The following is a 14,124-nucleotide window of genomic DNA, read 5'->3' on the forward strand; positions in this document are numbered from 1 at the left end:
TTTCCTGCTGCATATGAAAGTTATCAGCTACCAAAAGACTTCAGTCTCTGACCTATAATTTTGATGTGGACTGTTTCTGCTGCTAGAATGACTGTGGGCCTCGAAACAAACATAAGGCAAATGACTGATCAAAAGTATCTGAAAATTAAGAGTTTAAACTGGAATGAAACAGCTGCCAGCTGTGCACATGGACAGCACACATATACCATCACAAAATCACTTGTTCAGGAAGGAATCTGCAATGGCAGGGATCCTTTGTGGGGAGAACTGAGAAACTGAAGGCATCATAGAAAAAAAGGTTTGAAACAGTTCTCAGGCCATTTAACCCAAAGCGGGATCAATTTTATCCCTTTCAGATACACAACAAACATTTCAGATACCTAACATACACAGCCTGAAACATAACCCACTTCAGTAACTCCCACAACTAGGATACTACAACCTACTTGTGCAATCTTTTCTCCTGTATCTTTACTAATACAGATTCTCTTACTATCTCCCTCTTGCAATTTCAGCCCGTCAGTGGTTCTTGCATATACACCATGATCCAGGGAAGTGTAGTGCCCAAAACTGAACATCTGAACAGCTGAAGGACAAGAGTTAGACAGAGAAATCTAGAACAATGCTTGTTTTGTCAAAGCATGACACTTGAACTTGGCCTCAGAACCACAGTGAACAATCTATTTTCAAAACACTCCCAAAAGAAACCAGCCTTCATAATTACAACCTCAATACAGCATCCAAATGTATTTGAAAAAAGGCAGGAGAGCAACAAATACTATTTCCCACTGGACTGAGAGCAGCCCTGAGGAAAAGGACTTGGGGGTGTTGGTTGATGAGAAGCTCAACATGACCCAGCAATGTGCACTCACAGCCCAGAAAGCCAACTGTGTCCTGAGCTGAATCAAAATCAGTGCAGCCAGCAGGGCAAGGTTGGTGATTCTGCCCTCCGACTCTGCTCTGGTGAGACCCCAGCTGGAGTGCTGTGCCCAGCTCTGGGGTCCTCAGCATAAGAAGGACGTAGACCTGCTGGAGCAAGTCCAGAGGAGGGTCATGAAGATGCTCAGAGAGCTGGAGCACCTTGCCTATGAAAACAGGTTGAGAGAGTTGAGGTTCTTCCACCTGGAGAAGGGCAGGTTCTGGGGAGACCCTGCAGCACCTTCCAGTACCAAAAAAGGGCAAACAAGAGAGGTGGAGAGGGACTTTTTACAGCAGCATGTAGTGATACAATGGGGAAAGGCTTTAAACTGACAGAGGAAAGATTTATTTCTTAGATATAAGGAAGAAATCCTTGACTGTGGTGGTGGTGAGGTACTGAAACAGGTGGCCCAGATAAGCTGTGGATGCCCCATTCCATGTTCAAGGCCAGGCTGGATGGAGGTTTGAGCAACCTGGTCTAGTGGGAGGTGTCCCTCTCCATGGCAGGGGGTTTTGGAATTAGATGATCATTAAGGTCCTTTCCAACCCAAACAAGTCTATAATTCTGTGAAACCTGCCCCACAGCCTCAAAATCAAAATCCACTGGTCCTTTACTCTGATGGCTTAGAAGGGTCCATGCACTGACAGAGCCACACTGCAATACTGCAAGGCCTTCCTCTAACACCATCATCTGGACCATGAAAGTCAATCTACCAAATACTTTCACTCACTCAGCCCTGCTTTAGTTCAGCCCTTTTCATCCTACAAGTAAACTGGCATTTGTATTCTGTGGTTAGTCAGTACAGATCAAAGAATTACAGATTTTTTTGTTTGTAAAAGAGCCCAACCAGAAAAAAACCAAAGCAGCTCACAAAACAACAACAAAAGCAAGACCAGCCCTTTTTCCTGATACATTCACTGCAGATGACAAATGATAGCAAAAATGGTAGATTGTTTCTCCAGTGATGAAGATGTCTAACCTTTTTTTTCATCTTCTTCATCCATGAAAACATGTTCCTGGATAAATGAAAGCAGTTTTTCCTGAAGTGGTGTGTTAGGAAGATAACCTAGAAGTCCAACTGCTTCTTGATTATTATTTGAATCCAGGTGACTCAAAATCAGCAACCAGTCACAGAGTATCATGAAGGCCTGTATCAAGCAAACAAAGCCAAAGAAGGATTTAGAGACCATGTTACTTTTCCTGCCAATTCCACTCTGTATTTCCATCAATCACAATCAAGTTTCCATCCCACTTCTTCCTTGCAAACTAAAGATTTCTCTTTGCCTCAGCTGTGGTGAAATGCCCCAGCTAAATCCTTAAAAAACTTGTATATTAGGATGCAGAGTACACAAGTATCATGTATGAATACCACCTAAAGGTTTTCAAAGTTCCGTGGGCAAGAAGAAGAGCTCTATTACGTTGAAATATCCCTCTTTTAACATGAACCACTGGACAATTTCTCCATTTTTTTAAGTAATATTCATAGCAAGACATTATTGAAGCAATGATAGCAACCAGCACACTGATAGGTCTAATCAGAAAACGCAACGATTTTCATTCAGATTCAGGCTTTGATTCTGCAGATGGACTCATGCAGACAGAAATCTATGCTTGACTGAAGCACTAACTTGTAGCATTTTAACTAACATAACTTTAATTTTTATTTTAAATAAACAGTTGAAGACTGGGGTTTTTATGTGTTATTTCTTTGCTAAGAGACAAAAACATAGCAAAAATTTAATAGAAGGAAACACCAGTATGAAAAAAAAGGCAAGCATTTAAAAGGAGGTCTGAGCACAAATGATTGTTAAGTGATAGAGAAACACGAACCTTTTCTCTTACATCTTTTTCCTTATGCTGGAGGAAGCATGTACAAATCTGACTGAAACGTCTCAGCTCCCTTCTTAGTGGAAAAAGAGTCTCCTAAAAACGCATTTAGGAAAAATGAAAGGACCAATATGTTAGAGACTATGATTCAACAGAGAATTACAGAACAAACAACAGTAGCATCTTTCTTCCACTCATATTATTCATTTAAGATAGCACAGCTGATGACATGATGAAAGAAGCTGGCATTTCACAGAACAGCTTACTAGCTATGAACAACTGCATCTGTCACAGTTGCTGAGACCAGTGGAATTCAGCAAGTCACAAACTCTTTGTTTCTCCATCTGTAGGGAGGGCAGCACGTATTCTCCTATTCACTTAATCTTATCTGTATGAAGCAGTGATAACAATGGAAGTAGAGTCATAAAAACCTCTGCTCCATCCCACCTAATGTTCAATGTGCATTGCCTTCTGGAGTTGGTTTTCTCCCTTCTTCCCCTAATGACTACAGAGGGAAGGGAGTTTAACTTTGGCACTCATAAACTTAAGACACCACTCTTTGTTAAGATGAATCCAGCATGGGAGACTATTTGGTTTGCTCACAGCCACACAAAAGACTTTCTGATCCCCCACCAGGTCCCAGCCGCAGTGCACTGAGCTCTGAGCAGTCAGTGTAAGAGGAATGCCCTTACAAGAGCCAGATTTCATGCTATGCAACTCTCCATTAATAAGGAAGGAGATCCATCCCAGGACATGCTGAGGAGAACCAAGTGAGGGGCAATACATTGCTTTAACACTGCTAGGGAAGAGCAAGAGGGAAATAACAGAGCTGCTGTCCAGGAAATATTTTTTTTTGCTCTTGGAACTTCTCTATCTGCCAACATCCAGATTTGGCCCTGCAGAGTGGGCCATCACATCTACTTCCAATCAAAATCTGCTCCCATATGAAAGGCCAAATTAAAAAATGTGCTGCCCCATTACCAGTCGAGCTAACCGTGTCTGGAGTGCAAGGCAGAACACATTAGAGCAGTGAGAGATGTGGACATCCACGCAGGAATGGAATGGGACGGGAATAGACAGTGAATCAGTGGCCAAATGGGTAACCTCCCAGCTAGCATTTCTCACACAAATGTCCATGTCAGCGCCCTGTCCTGTATGCACAGGAGCACCAGGGAAGGGGACAGAATGACAGAAACAGCAGCACTCAGTGAAGTCAGAAATCACCATGAAGAGGAGCCGCACAAGTACACATTCACACGTGAAACAAAACATAAAAGAGTTTTCCCCTCTGGTGTCTTGAACTAGACTTTCTTCTGAAACACCTGCTAGAGCTTGGTACTTTATAAATTACAAAAGAAAATAGTCAACCAATAAGAAAATTTTCCACTTTCCTCGACCTTTCTGACAGAAATATGTAGGTAAATCAAGAAAATAAAAAAAGAAACAAAGCTACAGAATGTCCTGGAGTTTTCATTGAATATTCTTTGTAGCTTAAAACAAGAAAACAACAAACTCTTTGGCAGTGAGACAAGTTCCTTATCTCCATCAAGCCCCAGGAATTTGATGCACATGTTCTGCAGTAAAAATAGCGGTGAACCATTGTTCCCGCAGACTGGAAAAGCACACACACTTTAAAAGAAAAAACAAAAAAAGAGGAGACGAGAGAGAGAAAATGCCTCAATTCAATTTTGTTTCCTCAAGAAAACTGACAAACTATCTTCTTATAAGCTTGTTTTTTCAAAAAATCTCAGAACAGGAAAATCAACTTCTGTAAGCACAACTCCAGGTTTCAAAATTACATCAATGGCCAACCTTGGGAGAATTTTCCGAAACGGCAGCTAGTTGCCACAGGAGAGAAAAATATGTGCACTGGAGAGCTGGCAGGATAATCTGCAAATAAAAACACATGTCCTTTATTTACATGAAAGGTTCAGCAGCAAAAAGTTTAGGACTAAGCAAAGCATTCAAGCCTGACATTCTGCATGCTGCTTGTATGAACATTTCCCAGTTGTATTTAGATCTTTAAAATAAATTTAATAGGTTTACATACAAGCAAGCATTGCCCCCTGAGATACCTACCTACTAAGGTGCTGCTTCTGCAGAACTTCTCTGACATCTTGATGAGATCAAGGGAAAGCAACCCACATACCAAAAAGTGTGTTCCCAGAGGCTCACTTTAGCTTAGCTCCTCGGGATTCCTTTGCAGCCTTTGATGAAAGGCAGACTCCTCCAGAAGCCAGTTCAGAGCAGAAGCCAAACCTTGGTGCTCCAATGCTCCATCTAAAGGAATCCACCTCTACCCACCAGCTGCAGGCTCTCTCTACTCAACTAAATTTCACCCGTTCCCAAAAAACCCCCCAAGTTCTCTCCTGCAAACAGGGACTGGTTAACATTCATAATTGCTAAAGTATTTCACCTTGCAATCCTAGAATACACAACTCCATCTTGGCACAAACAGTGTTTGAGTTGAGGCAACCAGATAACCAAAAGGCTGCAGTTGAGACAACTGGTAATTATAAATCACTGCAACAAGAGTCATCATGTAAGCAACAGGTCCAAAGTATTCCAATTTCTGGCTACATGCAATCTAAAAGGGGTTCCTCACAGTCCCAACAATTTCATATGTACTGAAAGTGAGACTGTGCAGTCACTGGAAATACTGAACATGACAAAGGATCAATCCAGATGTCAGATGATTACCACAGTTCTGAAAAATCTCCAAAATTAATTAATATAAAGGCATAAATTTACAGATTCCAATAACGTTATACCAAAGACAGCCTCAGTTTCCCAGATTGAGAAATGGACACAGTATCTTCTTGTCTCAGAGGACATTGATATATAAGATTACTTAATACTTCACATTTCTTTGTGCTTTCATCAAGAAAAACATCTTTCAATGTTAAATACTAACTACTCACCAGAACAGGCAAACTGCCATGCTCCGTTTCAAACACCAGGAACCTTAAAGTCTTGTCATACAGATTCCACTTGGTGAGATCATGGGCACTGCAGGTGAAAAAGAAATAATAATGATACACTAAGCAAGAAATTAAGACTCACCTGATCAAACAGGTTAAATGTATCCTATTTTTGCCTTCATATGATGTACAGCAATAACATTAAACAACTAAATATTAATTATAAGGGGGAAAAAAGTAAGTTTTCATCATCTAACAGTGCAACCTTTAGACCACAGCTTTACAGTCTGCATTCCTACCACAAAACTGCAGTGTTATGAGGAGAGGAAAAAGAAGCTTGAGTTCTGCATCTTTTGCTATACTTTACACATACTCTGTAAGTGCCCAAAAAGGTCTAAGGAACAATTTCCTCAGCTCACTCCATATGACTGTTTCTAATAGTCTTGAGTATTCTTAACTCAACATTAGACTTCTCTTTGCAAAACCAAAGTAGCCCCAGTGCACTTGACTGTTGGGCACATGTTGCAATAATCCCCACTGTAACACTTGACAGGTAAAAGTACATTGAGAAGAAGGCCCAATTCCCCTAACCTCTGTACTATCTTGCATGACAATTTACCAATCTCTGGAGAATCAGGGTTTTGAGAAATCATCTTTTAACAAAAGAAGATCAGATAAACTAAAGTAAAAGCAGACTACATCCGCTGCAAAGAATGATTGCATTCACTATACCCTCTTCAGACTGACCACCAGTGTTGTCAGTAAGGCTGTGGAAAAACATCCAGCTAGGACAGAGGCTCCACAGAGGGGATCTCTGTGTCCACTCTGACATCTCAATTCTGTAGCATACACTTCTCAGCCACATTAGGGCTGATGCTCAGTAATGAGTCCAAAAATAATTCCATATCCAAGCGACAGTTCTATTAAGAAGAAACTAAACCTTGCAGCACCTCTCATAGGTATCACTTTCATTCTCTTGCGAAAACCCCATTAAACCCAACAAGCAAGTCTCACATTCCATGTGTACGGTTGACACTTTAAGTATATGGGAACATAAATTGTGTAAATAAACATCTCACTTATGAAAAGCTGCTATTCTTCTCAAAGTAGAATGCATCCGGGATATTTCTCCTGCATCCGTACAAAATCCTCCTTCCTAAATCACGGAAGTTTGGGAAAGAGAAAGGAATTAGCCAGTGTGGGCCAAGGCAACTACTGTGTTCTCTTCCCAACCAACCCACAAGACTGGATCACTCTCCTCCAGCCCTCCCCAGTACCTTCACTTTTAACCATATCTTAACTCATGTCTTACTCTACAGTAAAAAGAAAACAATACAACTGCAGAGAAATTTTGTATAATCCCTGTCATTAACAAACCAGTGGCAGCCTCCCTAGACTGCAACATTGCTAACACAGAGTAAATAGCAATTAGTCTAACATGGTTCTTCACACAGTTGTTAAGGATCTCTGGAAAGCTAAGTGCTCACATGGTGCTGACCTTCCTTGCTTCCAGCTGCCAGATCACATTCAAAGACAGCTAAAAATATATTAAATACTTTCCCATAGATGCAATTGCTGTAGTTTCCACAAGTATACTATGTGATTCTGGGGGACGAAATATACAACCAGGAATTAGAAGGGAGGAGTTCCAGGAGGAAAATCTCTTTATTTAGATATAGATCACACTACGGAGGAGTCAAAGAATCCCTGGTCTTGCACTTATCTTGTTTCTCATAAGTACACATTCTCCCACATTGACATAGATCTCTATTTAAGACCAATAAAATTAATCCAATCTGAGGTTAGGGGATTTTTTGGCTTGACACATTTTGCAATATCCCTGTGTCCAATATAAACCTGCCAGTGTTAACTCTCATACCATGGCATGACACCTGTTCCTGACGGCACAGTTGATCAGATCAGCTGCAGGCTTCTGTTGTTCAGCTCAGCCAGCAAGCTATTCATATCCCCACCAGCTGTTTCTGCTTTTTAGACCTAATGAAAAGCTCTGAGGGAGACTGCAGTCCTCTTTCAAGGGGAAAGTCATTATTTCAAAGACCCCTACACCCAAAGTGACAGCACAAAGGGCATCCTGTGCAGAGTCAAATATGGAGAACTACAGAACTGCACCTTTTTGGGAAGAGCCTCATTACCTACAGATCAACAGCACTTACTAGCTGATCTCACACATAGTATCTTTGGCCCAGTACAGGAGTAACTACAAAGCAACTACAGAGCTTAGGTCCAGAATATCTGGTGTAGGACTTTGTTCCTCACAAGTACACATTCTCCCACACTGACACAGATCAACAAAATAATTCTAATCTGAGGTTAGGGGACCTTTTGGCTTGACACATTTTACAACATCAGCTTCCAATAAAACCCTCCCAGAAGACATACAATGCCCTCTTGGTGGTGTGGACTACCTTGTTTATTATTTTCCCCACTCTGTTCCTGCCAAATATACTGCCAAAATACATCTGTTTCATTAAAATGTGAAGAACCATTCTTCTCAGAGGTGCAAACCCGTCTTTTAGAGTTCTGCCTCCTTCAAGATGAAACAGGAGGCAAAGAATAGTTCCATATGCCCCTTAATTTTGTCTTCTTTTTTTTTCCTAGAGAAACAGTCTGCTTACCCCTCAATGAGTCACACTCACCTTTTGCCAGAAGCAATCTAGTAGCTGGTTAAGCTGATCCATTAACTCATCTATCATTTGAGTTCGAGCACAATCCACCTGGCTATAGATGGCAATTTCTTCACTGCAGAGGATATAATAAGTCCTGGAGGAAGCCTCGAGGACAGACATGTCGGAGTGTTTGGCCACAATGTCTTTAATCTCTCTCAGCAAAGCATCCAAATGCTGCAGGTGATAAAAGGGGTATTATAGGTAAATTGTACAAAAATCCTCTTATGCTTTAAATCATTTTACTAGGCCCATATATCCTTATAGGTCATATAAACAAGATGAAACAAAAACCAGTCTGAGGAGGAGAGGGGTAGGATTAGAGGACACAACTTTTTTTTCTGTGTTTGTAGCTTTTTCATTATTATGTCTCTGGATCTTCCTAAAGAATGAAGCAACTGCTTTAAGTTCTACTTTAGCAATACATGTTTAGCACTACACAGGGAATATAAGATGCCTTCCCAAAGGATAGGTGTGTCTCCAAACAATGGAAGCTGTTTCCCTCAGCAATGGAGAATGGAGAATGTTTTGGACCACATCAGCGACTGGGTCTTCGCTCTTATTGGGAGAGGTAACTTGTGCCATTCTGATGACTCGCTCTCTTCCAGTTCAAGTTTTGGGCTGGAATTAACCTCAGAGTGTGTGTCTAACACTAGCTCCCTGTAAACATCCCTGCTTAAGAATACATTAAGCTATTTCGAGGATTTCATCTATCCGTTTCTGACCATCCCTTTCCCATCAGCAGATATACTATCTCCATTCTTATCTTTCAGTTACTGTCATTCCCCAGCAGCTGGGAGTCAGCCTTCACGGAGAATGAAACCTTTTCTGTAGTAAACTCCTGGGAGACACCAACTTAGACACATGGTATAACCCACCCTCCCTCCAGCCAGGAATGAAAAAATCCAGGGCTGGGTCTACCAGACAAAACCACAAATCGTTACCCACCAAAGCCAGACACAGCATATCAGAACTGACAAGCACTAAGGCTTTTCTTTGCAGCTCCAAATCAAAAAGTAAAGCCTGAATAAGACCACTTTCCTTAAGGTATGAGACCATTTCATTGTATTTCAACAATTTCCCACTTGTTCCAAATCCCATTAAACTCCCTACACTGTCACAAAAACTTAGTACATTCCACATGAACCAATTACCCCAATTTCTATTCACCTTCTCTAGATGTCCCGTACTGTAAACATCTAAATCATAATACTGAGGAATCTGCAGAAGATTTGCCACTTTTTGTGCATCTGTTGAATACTGCAGAGAAAAAACAGGATATGAGTACATTGCAGGAATTTTAATGAAATATTTAACATGCACTCACAGAGCAGCTGTTAGTTACCTTTGCCAAGAGCTGAGGAAGCACCATAATAAAGTGTTCAGTAATTTTGGTACAATCTTCCAATTGTATTTTCTTCTCTTTCACTGACAAAATCTGCAGATAAAGCATTTGGTTTCAATTATAAAATCTCTGAGATGAGTGGAATTTTACATGTAATCCAAGCTTAACTCCCATTGCATTGTCTCAAGCATATCAAGCTAAGATAGAGATACTTTTCAATGAAGAAAACTAGATGCTTTTTTTTTTGTTAACCTTAAATTAGATGCAATTTTCTGAACAGCTATATGTCATGGATAAAATGCTCATCATTTGTCAATAACATGCTTCAAGTGGCTCTTCTCTAATGCTCATCTCCTGCAACACCCACTTCTAATAAGACCTAGTGGTGAAAAGACACTGCAGCATTTCAGAAAAAAAAGCTATTTTATTTCCTAAGATACACCTGCAAACTAGGAACAAGCTATTCTGGCAAAGTACATAAGGCAAAGATAATGTGATGACAGGACAATAAATAAGACTAATATGCACTGACTTTTTTGGCTGCACCTCTGCCCACTGGAGGATGACCTTCAGCTGCTTCTCTGACTGTTGCGAGGATGATTTCGATGAGAGCACTTTCCTGGGCATCGCTCAGTGCTGGAAGAAAACCACCCTCAGCATCACACAAAAGAAAAGTGAAAATGCAGCAACAACTGATGTAAAGCCTACTCATTTACCTGAGCAACTGTGGAAGGACAGTAAAGAAAGGGAGAAGCAGTGTTGCTACATAAACAGCTGGAGAGTGCTTGACTTCATTTGAAGAAAGTTATTTTCTACATTTACTGAGTACCATTAATCCCTTAATGGCTAAACTTCTTTGGGCAGTTGGGGTCACAAAAACACAGGAAGTTTTAATGAGGTCTCCTACTGACTAGTGTCTCATTTAGGACAAACCTTCTTCTTTGAGTAGCAAAATGTTCTAACTCACTGGGTCTACAAATTGGTTTTAATCACACAACCAACTCCAGCTCTACTACAGCAACTATTCATAGAATCATATAATGGTTTGGGTTGGAAGGGACTTTAAAGATTTATTTAAGTTCACTTCAAAATAATTCTACCACAAAAAATCCTCTAGTGTTAGATGTCATTGAACTCAATACATTACTCATTTTCTTTTGAGGCAGGAACAAAAGCCTGACAATAACTGCATTTCGACCTATTAAAACTCTTAGATTTTTAAGTTTTTGAAAAACAAAGAAAGTGAACACTACATAAGCATTACGGCTTAATTATACAAGTATTCTTGCAAAGTTTCTGAACTAACATTACAGAAATACAGAATACTGAATAAAACATGTATGTTGATATAAATATTACATTAGCAGTGCATTGAGTTGCATCTGCTTTGTGACACTTGGGGACCACAATTTGGGACCAAATGGTATTGCAATATGAAATTATCCTAAACTAGCTAAGGCAAGGTTCAAAAAATACTAAGGGGAGACTCATTCAGACAAAACTAAGTTCTTTGCTTACCCACCTTCTCCATCTTCTTCAGCATTTTTTAGTAGAAGAGTAGTCATGCACTCCCAATCTTTCAGGAATTTGCCTGCCCAATCCCACAAGCTGTCTATTAGGTATGCAACATGTTTGTGTAGCTAGGGATTAAAAACACAAGCTTATAGAAGCAAGCACATCACTAAAAGAAATACAGCTTCGTAAGTTCCTCTCCCTTTGTCCAATGATAAAGCTCTGCCATTCACACATATATTCACATGCAGTAGTCCAACATATTTAGTTCGAGGCCAATCAACATTTAAACACCATGTCTTCAATCTGATACAAAGCAGGAAAGTGGGGTGAAAAAGGATGAAAAGCAGGCAAAAAATACTTTATTTTCTTTTTAATACAAATTGTAATTTAAATTTAATTTAAATAATCTCTGAAACTAGCTTCTGTATTGCTTTATATTGCTGTCTGGAACAGCAAAAAATCCAGTCACAGGACTAGAAGCAAAAGCTAAGCATGAACTGTTTATCAGCACTTCAGCTGATAAAACTCTCAATAAAACTACAGGTTTGGATCAGCATGGAGTCATGGTACAGCAACCCACACCTGCCGGCAGAAAGACATGGACACATTCCAAAAAAACCTCACTTGGTGGCATTAGACTTTCAGCTTACTTCCAGAAACTGCCTCAGCACTGATTCTCTGCATTAGCACACTTGCAAATTAGTTTTAAAAGAACAGAACAGAAATGGATTCATTAAAAACTTAACCTAGAGAGTAAAAACATTTCAAACACCAAACATTTCAGAGCTCACCAACAGAAATTGCTTTCAAAAGAAAGAAAATAATTGATTTAACATGCAGCACTGGATTTAAGAGGCTTACTAGAGGGGCTATTCTCCTCACCTCACTCTCCAGGAAAAAGTGTATTAATCTTTTCAATTGGTCAGTACTCGCCCCAAACTTTCCTCCTCCTTTGGGCTGAACTTCTTTATCTCCCTCATGACTAAGCAGCCTGCCAACAGAAAAGGAAGTCAGTCCAGTTCTGCCACATTCTCCTCATTTACCAATGAAACAGTAATTCTGTCAAGATCACAAGGACTGTATTTCTCTTAAGTGTCTACTTATTTACCCCAAATGTCATTTGACTTTTTCAGCAGATGAAAGGAAAAAAGATTAGATTGTTCTGCATTATGAGAGATATGCTGTCCCTGTGGATGCAGAGACTATTTCTGACAGTTTCACAGGTACCCTCCCAGCTTTCTGGGTAATGGATGCAGATTCCACAGAACTGACCACAGAAGGAGGCCAGCATTTGCTCATGCTTGAAAAGGGGCTTGCTCTAGGCCAAATTTAAACCTTAACACAACAGAGATATTACGACACAGCCACTGTTCACATCACAGTACATCTTGGAACTGCAGCTTCTTAAGGAAAGCACAGTATCTTGTAATTGTACGAGGAAATTAACGTCACAAATACAGTGGAAAAGCTGCTGTTCCTCTTCTATCTGAAGTATGAAGCACAGTATGACATTTCCATTTCCCCCCTTATCCAAAATGACTGTGACTACTGCCCACAAAGAGTACTAATCCCAAGATAAATACAGGAAGGCCATCCCCGCAGACTAATATCTGCCCAAACAGCTTGGATTTAAGAGCTGGACCACACTACTAAATGTCAGCAAAAATGTCAGCTTGTGCATTCAGGAAGTGCTTCTGCTAGTATAATTTATGCCAGCTAAGTAACCTAAGTTAAAACGTGCAGACATAGAGGAGATTTTGTGCAAACCAAGAAGAAGGGGCAGCAGGGCTGGAAAGCATAAGCATTAATACTAAAACTTATCAGTATGACTGGGGAAAGGAGGGTGTCACTAACATGTCTTTCACACGAGAATGAACATTCTATACTGGTAGAAGTGCTGGAGAGAAGCACTGGGCAAACAAGAACAAGGATGAGATTTACAGCATCAAGGTGTCCACAGTGCACTGGCAAGCTGGGCAGAAAAAGTAAAGTTATCAGGGCAATCACTTTGATAGCAAAAAGCAGCAGAGTTCTGAGAGGAAAAACATGTAATTTATGAGTGCATATTAGGACCAACACAAAACACTAAGTCTAGCAGATGTGATAGCAGACTCATCAAAACAGAAGCTTCTCTTCATTTGTCTTTCTGTTGGACTTGGCTCCACAAATTCCAGAATGCCAACATTTCAGTTAGACAGGAAAAGACAACTAGGAGGAGATTCTGTATGTGTGGGAACACAATCATTACTTCTGAATCTTCCCCCAAAAAATCCTTGCCTAAATACTTTTATTTTCATTCCTTTTTGTAAGTCAAGATTATTTCTTTCTCAGTAGAGAAAGAATATTTGTCTCTTCCCTTTTTAGCATGACAACTCCACTCAACTTCATGCAACCATTGTTATAAGAAGCCCATTTTTAAGAGTTACTCCTGGGGAAGATAAACCCTGTTTAACCTGACAGGAAACTGGGAGGGCTTTCTAATCTGCTGCATCTCCCATTATTTAAAGCCTTTACAATGTATAAGGCAACTTCCAAAGGGAGAAGAGGAGGCCATTTTTGTGATTAATCACCAAACTATGAAAATCCAGCAGATACCAGGTGACAGATTAGCTTGTAAGAAGCAAAGCAATAGGACAAGAAAGTAGAATGAAAGAGAGCCTGTTCTCAATATAGCATGGCACTTGTGGATCAGTCAGTAGTTTCATACGCTCTGCGTTAGTCTTCCAACTTTTCTCATGCCTATTGTTTTCAGGCTGTGCAGGAAAAGACGCAATTACCTCCAGACAGCACTTCTCGTCTGATTCACCAGAAGAAACACACTTTCAGAGGAAAAAGTAATGCTTAATGTCCCCCTTAAATAAATCCACCTTCATTCCAAAACAAATGAGAATATGCAAGAAGTAGGCAGGGATA

General features: G+C 40.2%; 1 protein-coding gene across 2 annotated transcripts in view; it reads right to left on the reverse strand.

The window, feature by feature from the left end:
* Positions 1-14,124, reverse strand: part of LOC103611772 (cohesin subunit SA-2) — a 61,642-nt gene that overhangs the window by 12,486 nt on the left and 35,032 nt on the right. For both annotated transcript variants that reach the window (XM_017728571.1, XM_017728572.1), the window contains 11 exons: positions 12,094-12,202; positions 11,219-11,336; positions 10,229-10,332; positions 9,697-9,789; positions 9,522-9,611; positions 8,325-8,528; positions 6,747-6,823; positions 5,668-5,755; positions 4,559-4,636; positions 2,750-2,842; positions 1,899-2,067 (listed from right to left, as the gene is read on the reverse strand). In XM_017728571.1, coding sequence (XP_017584060.1) covers positions 1,899-2,067; positions 2,750-2,842; positions 4,559-4,636; positions 5,668-5,755; positions 6,747-6,823; positions 8,325-8,528; positions 9,522-9,611; positions 9,697-9,789; positions 10,229-10,332; positions 11,219-11,336; positions 12,094-12,202 — 1,223 coding nt within the window. The remainder of the gene's footprint in view (positions 1-1,898; positions 2,068-2,749; positions 2,843-4,558; positions 4,637-5,667; positions 5,756-6,746; positions 6,824-8,324; positions 8,529-9,521; positions 9,612-9,696; positions 9,790-10,228; positions 10,333-11,218; positions 11,337-12,093; positions 12,203-14,124) is intronic.

The sequence above is a fragment of the Corvus brachyrhynchos genome, unplaced genomic scaffold (genome assembly GCF_000691975.1).
Source record: "Corvus brachyrhynchos isolate BGI_N302 unplaced genomic scaffold, ASM69197v1 scaffold92, whole genome shotgun sequence".
Taxonomy (NCBI): Eukaryota; Metazoa; Chordata; class Aves; order Passeriformes; family Corvidae; genus Corvus; species Corvus brachyrhynchos.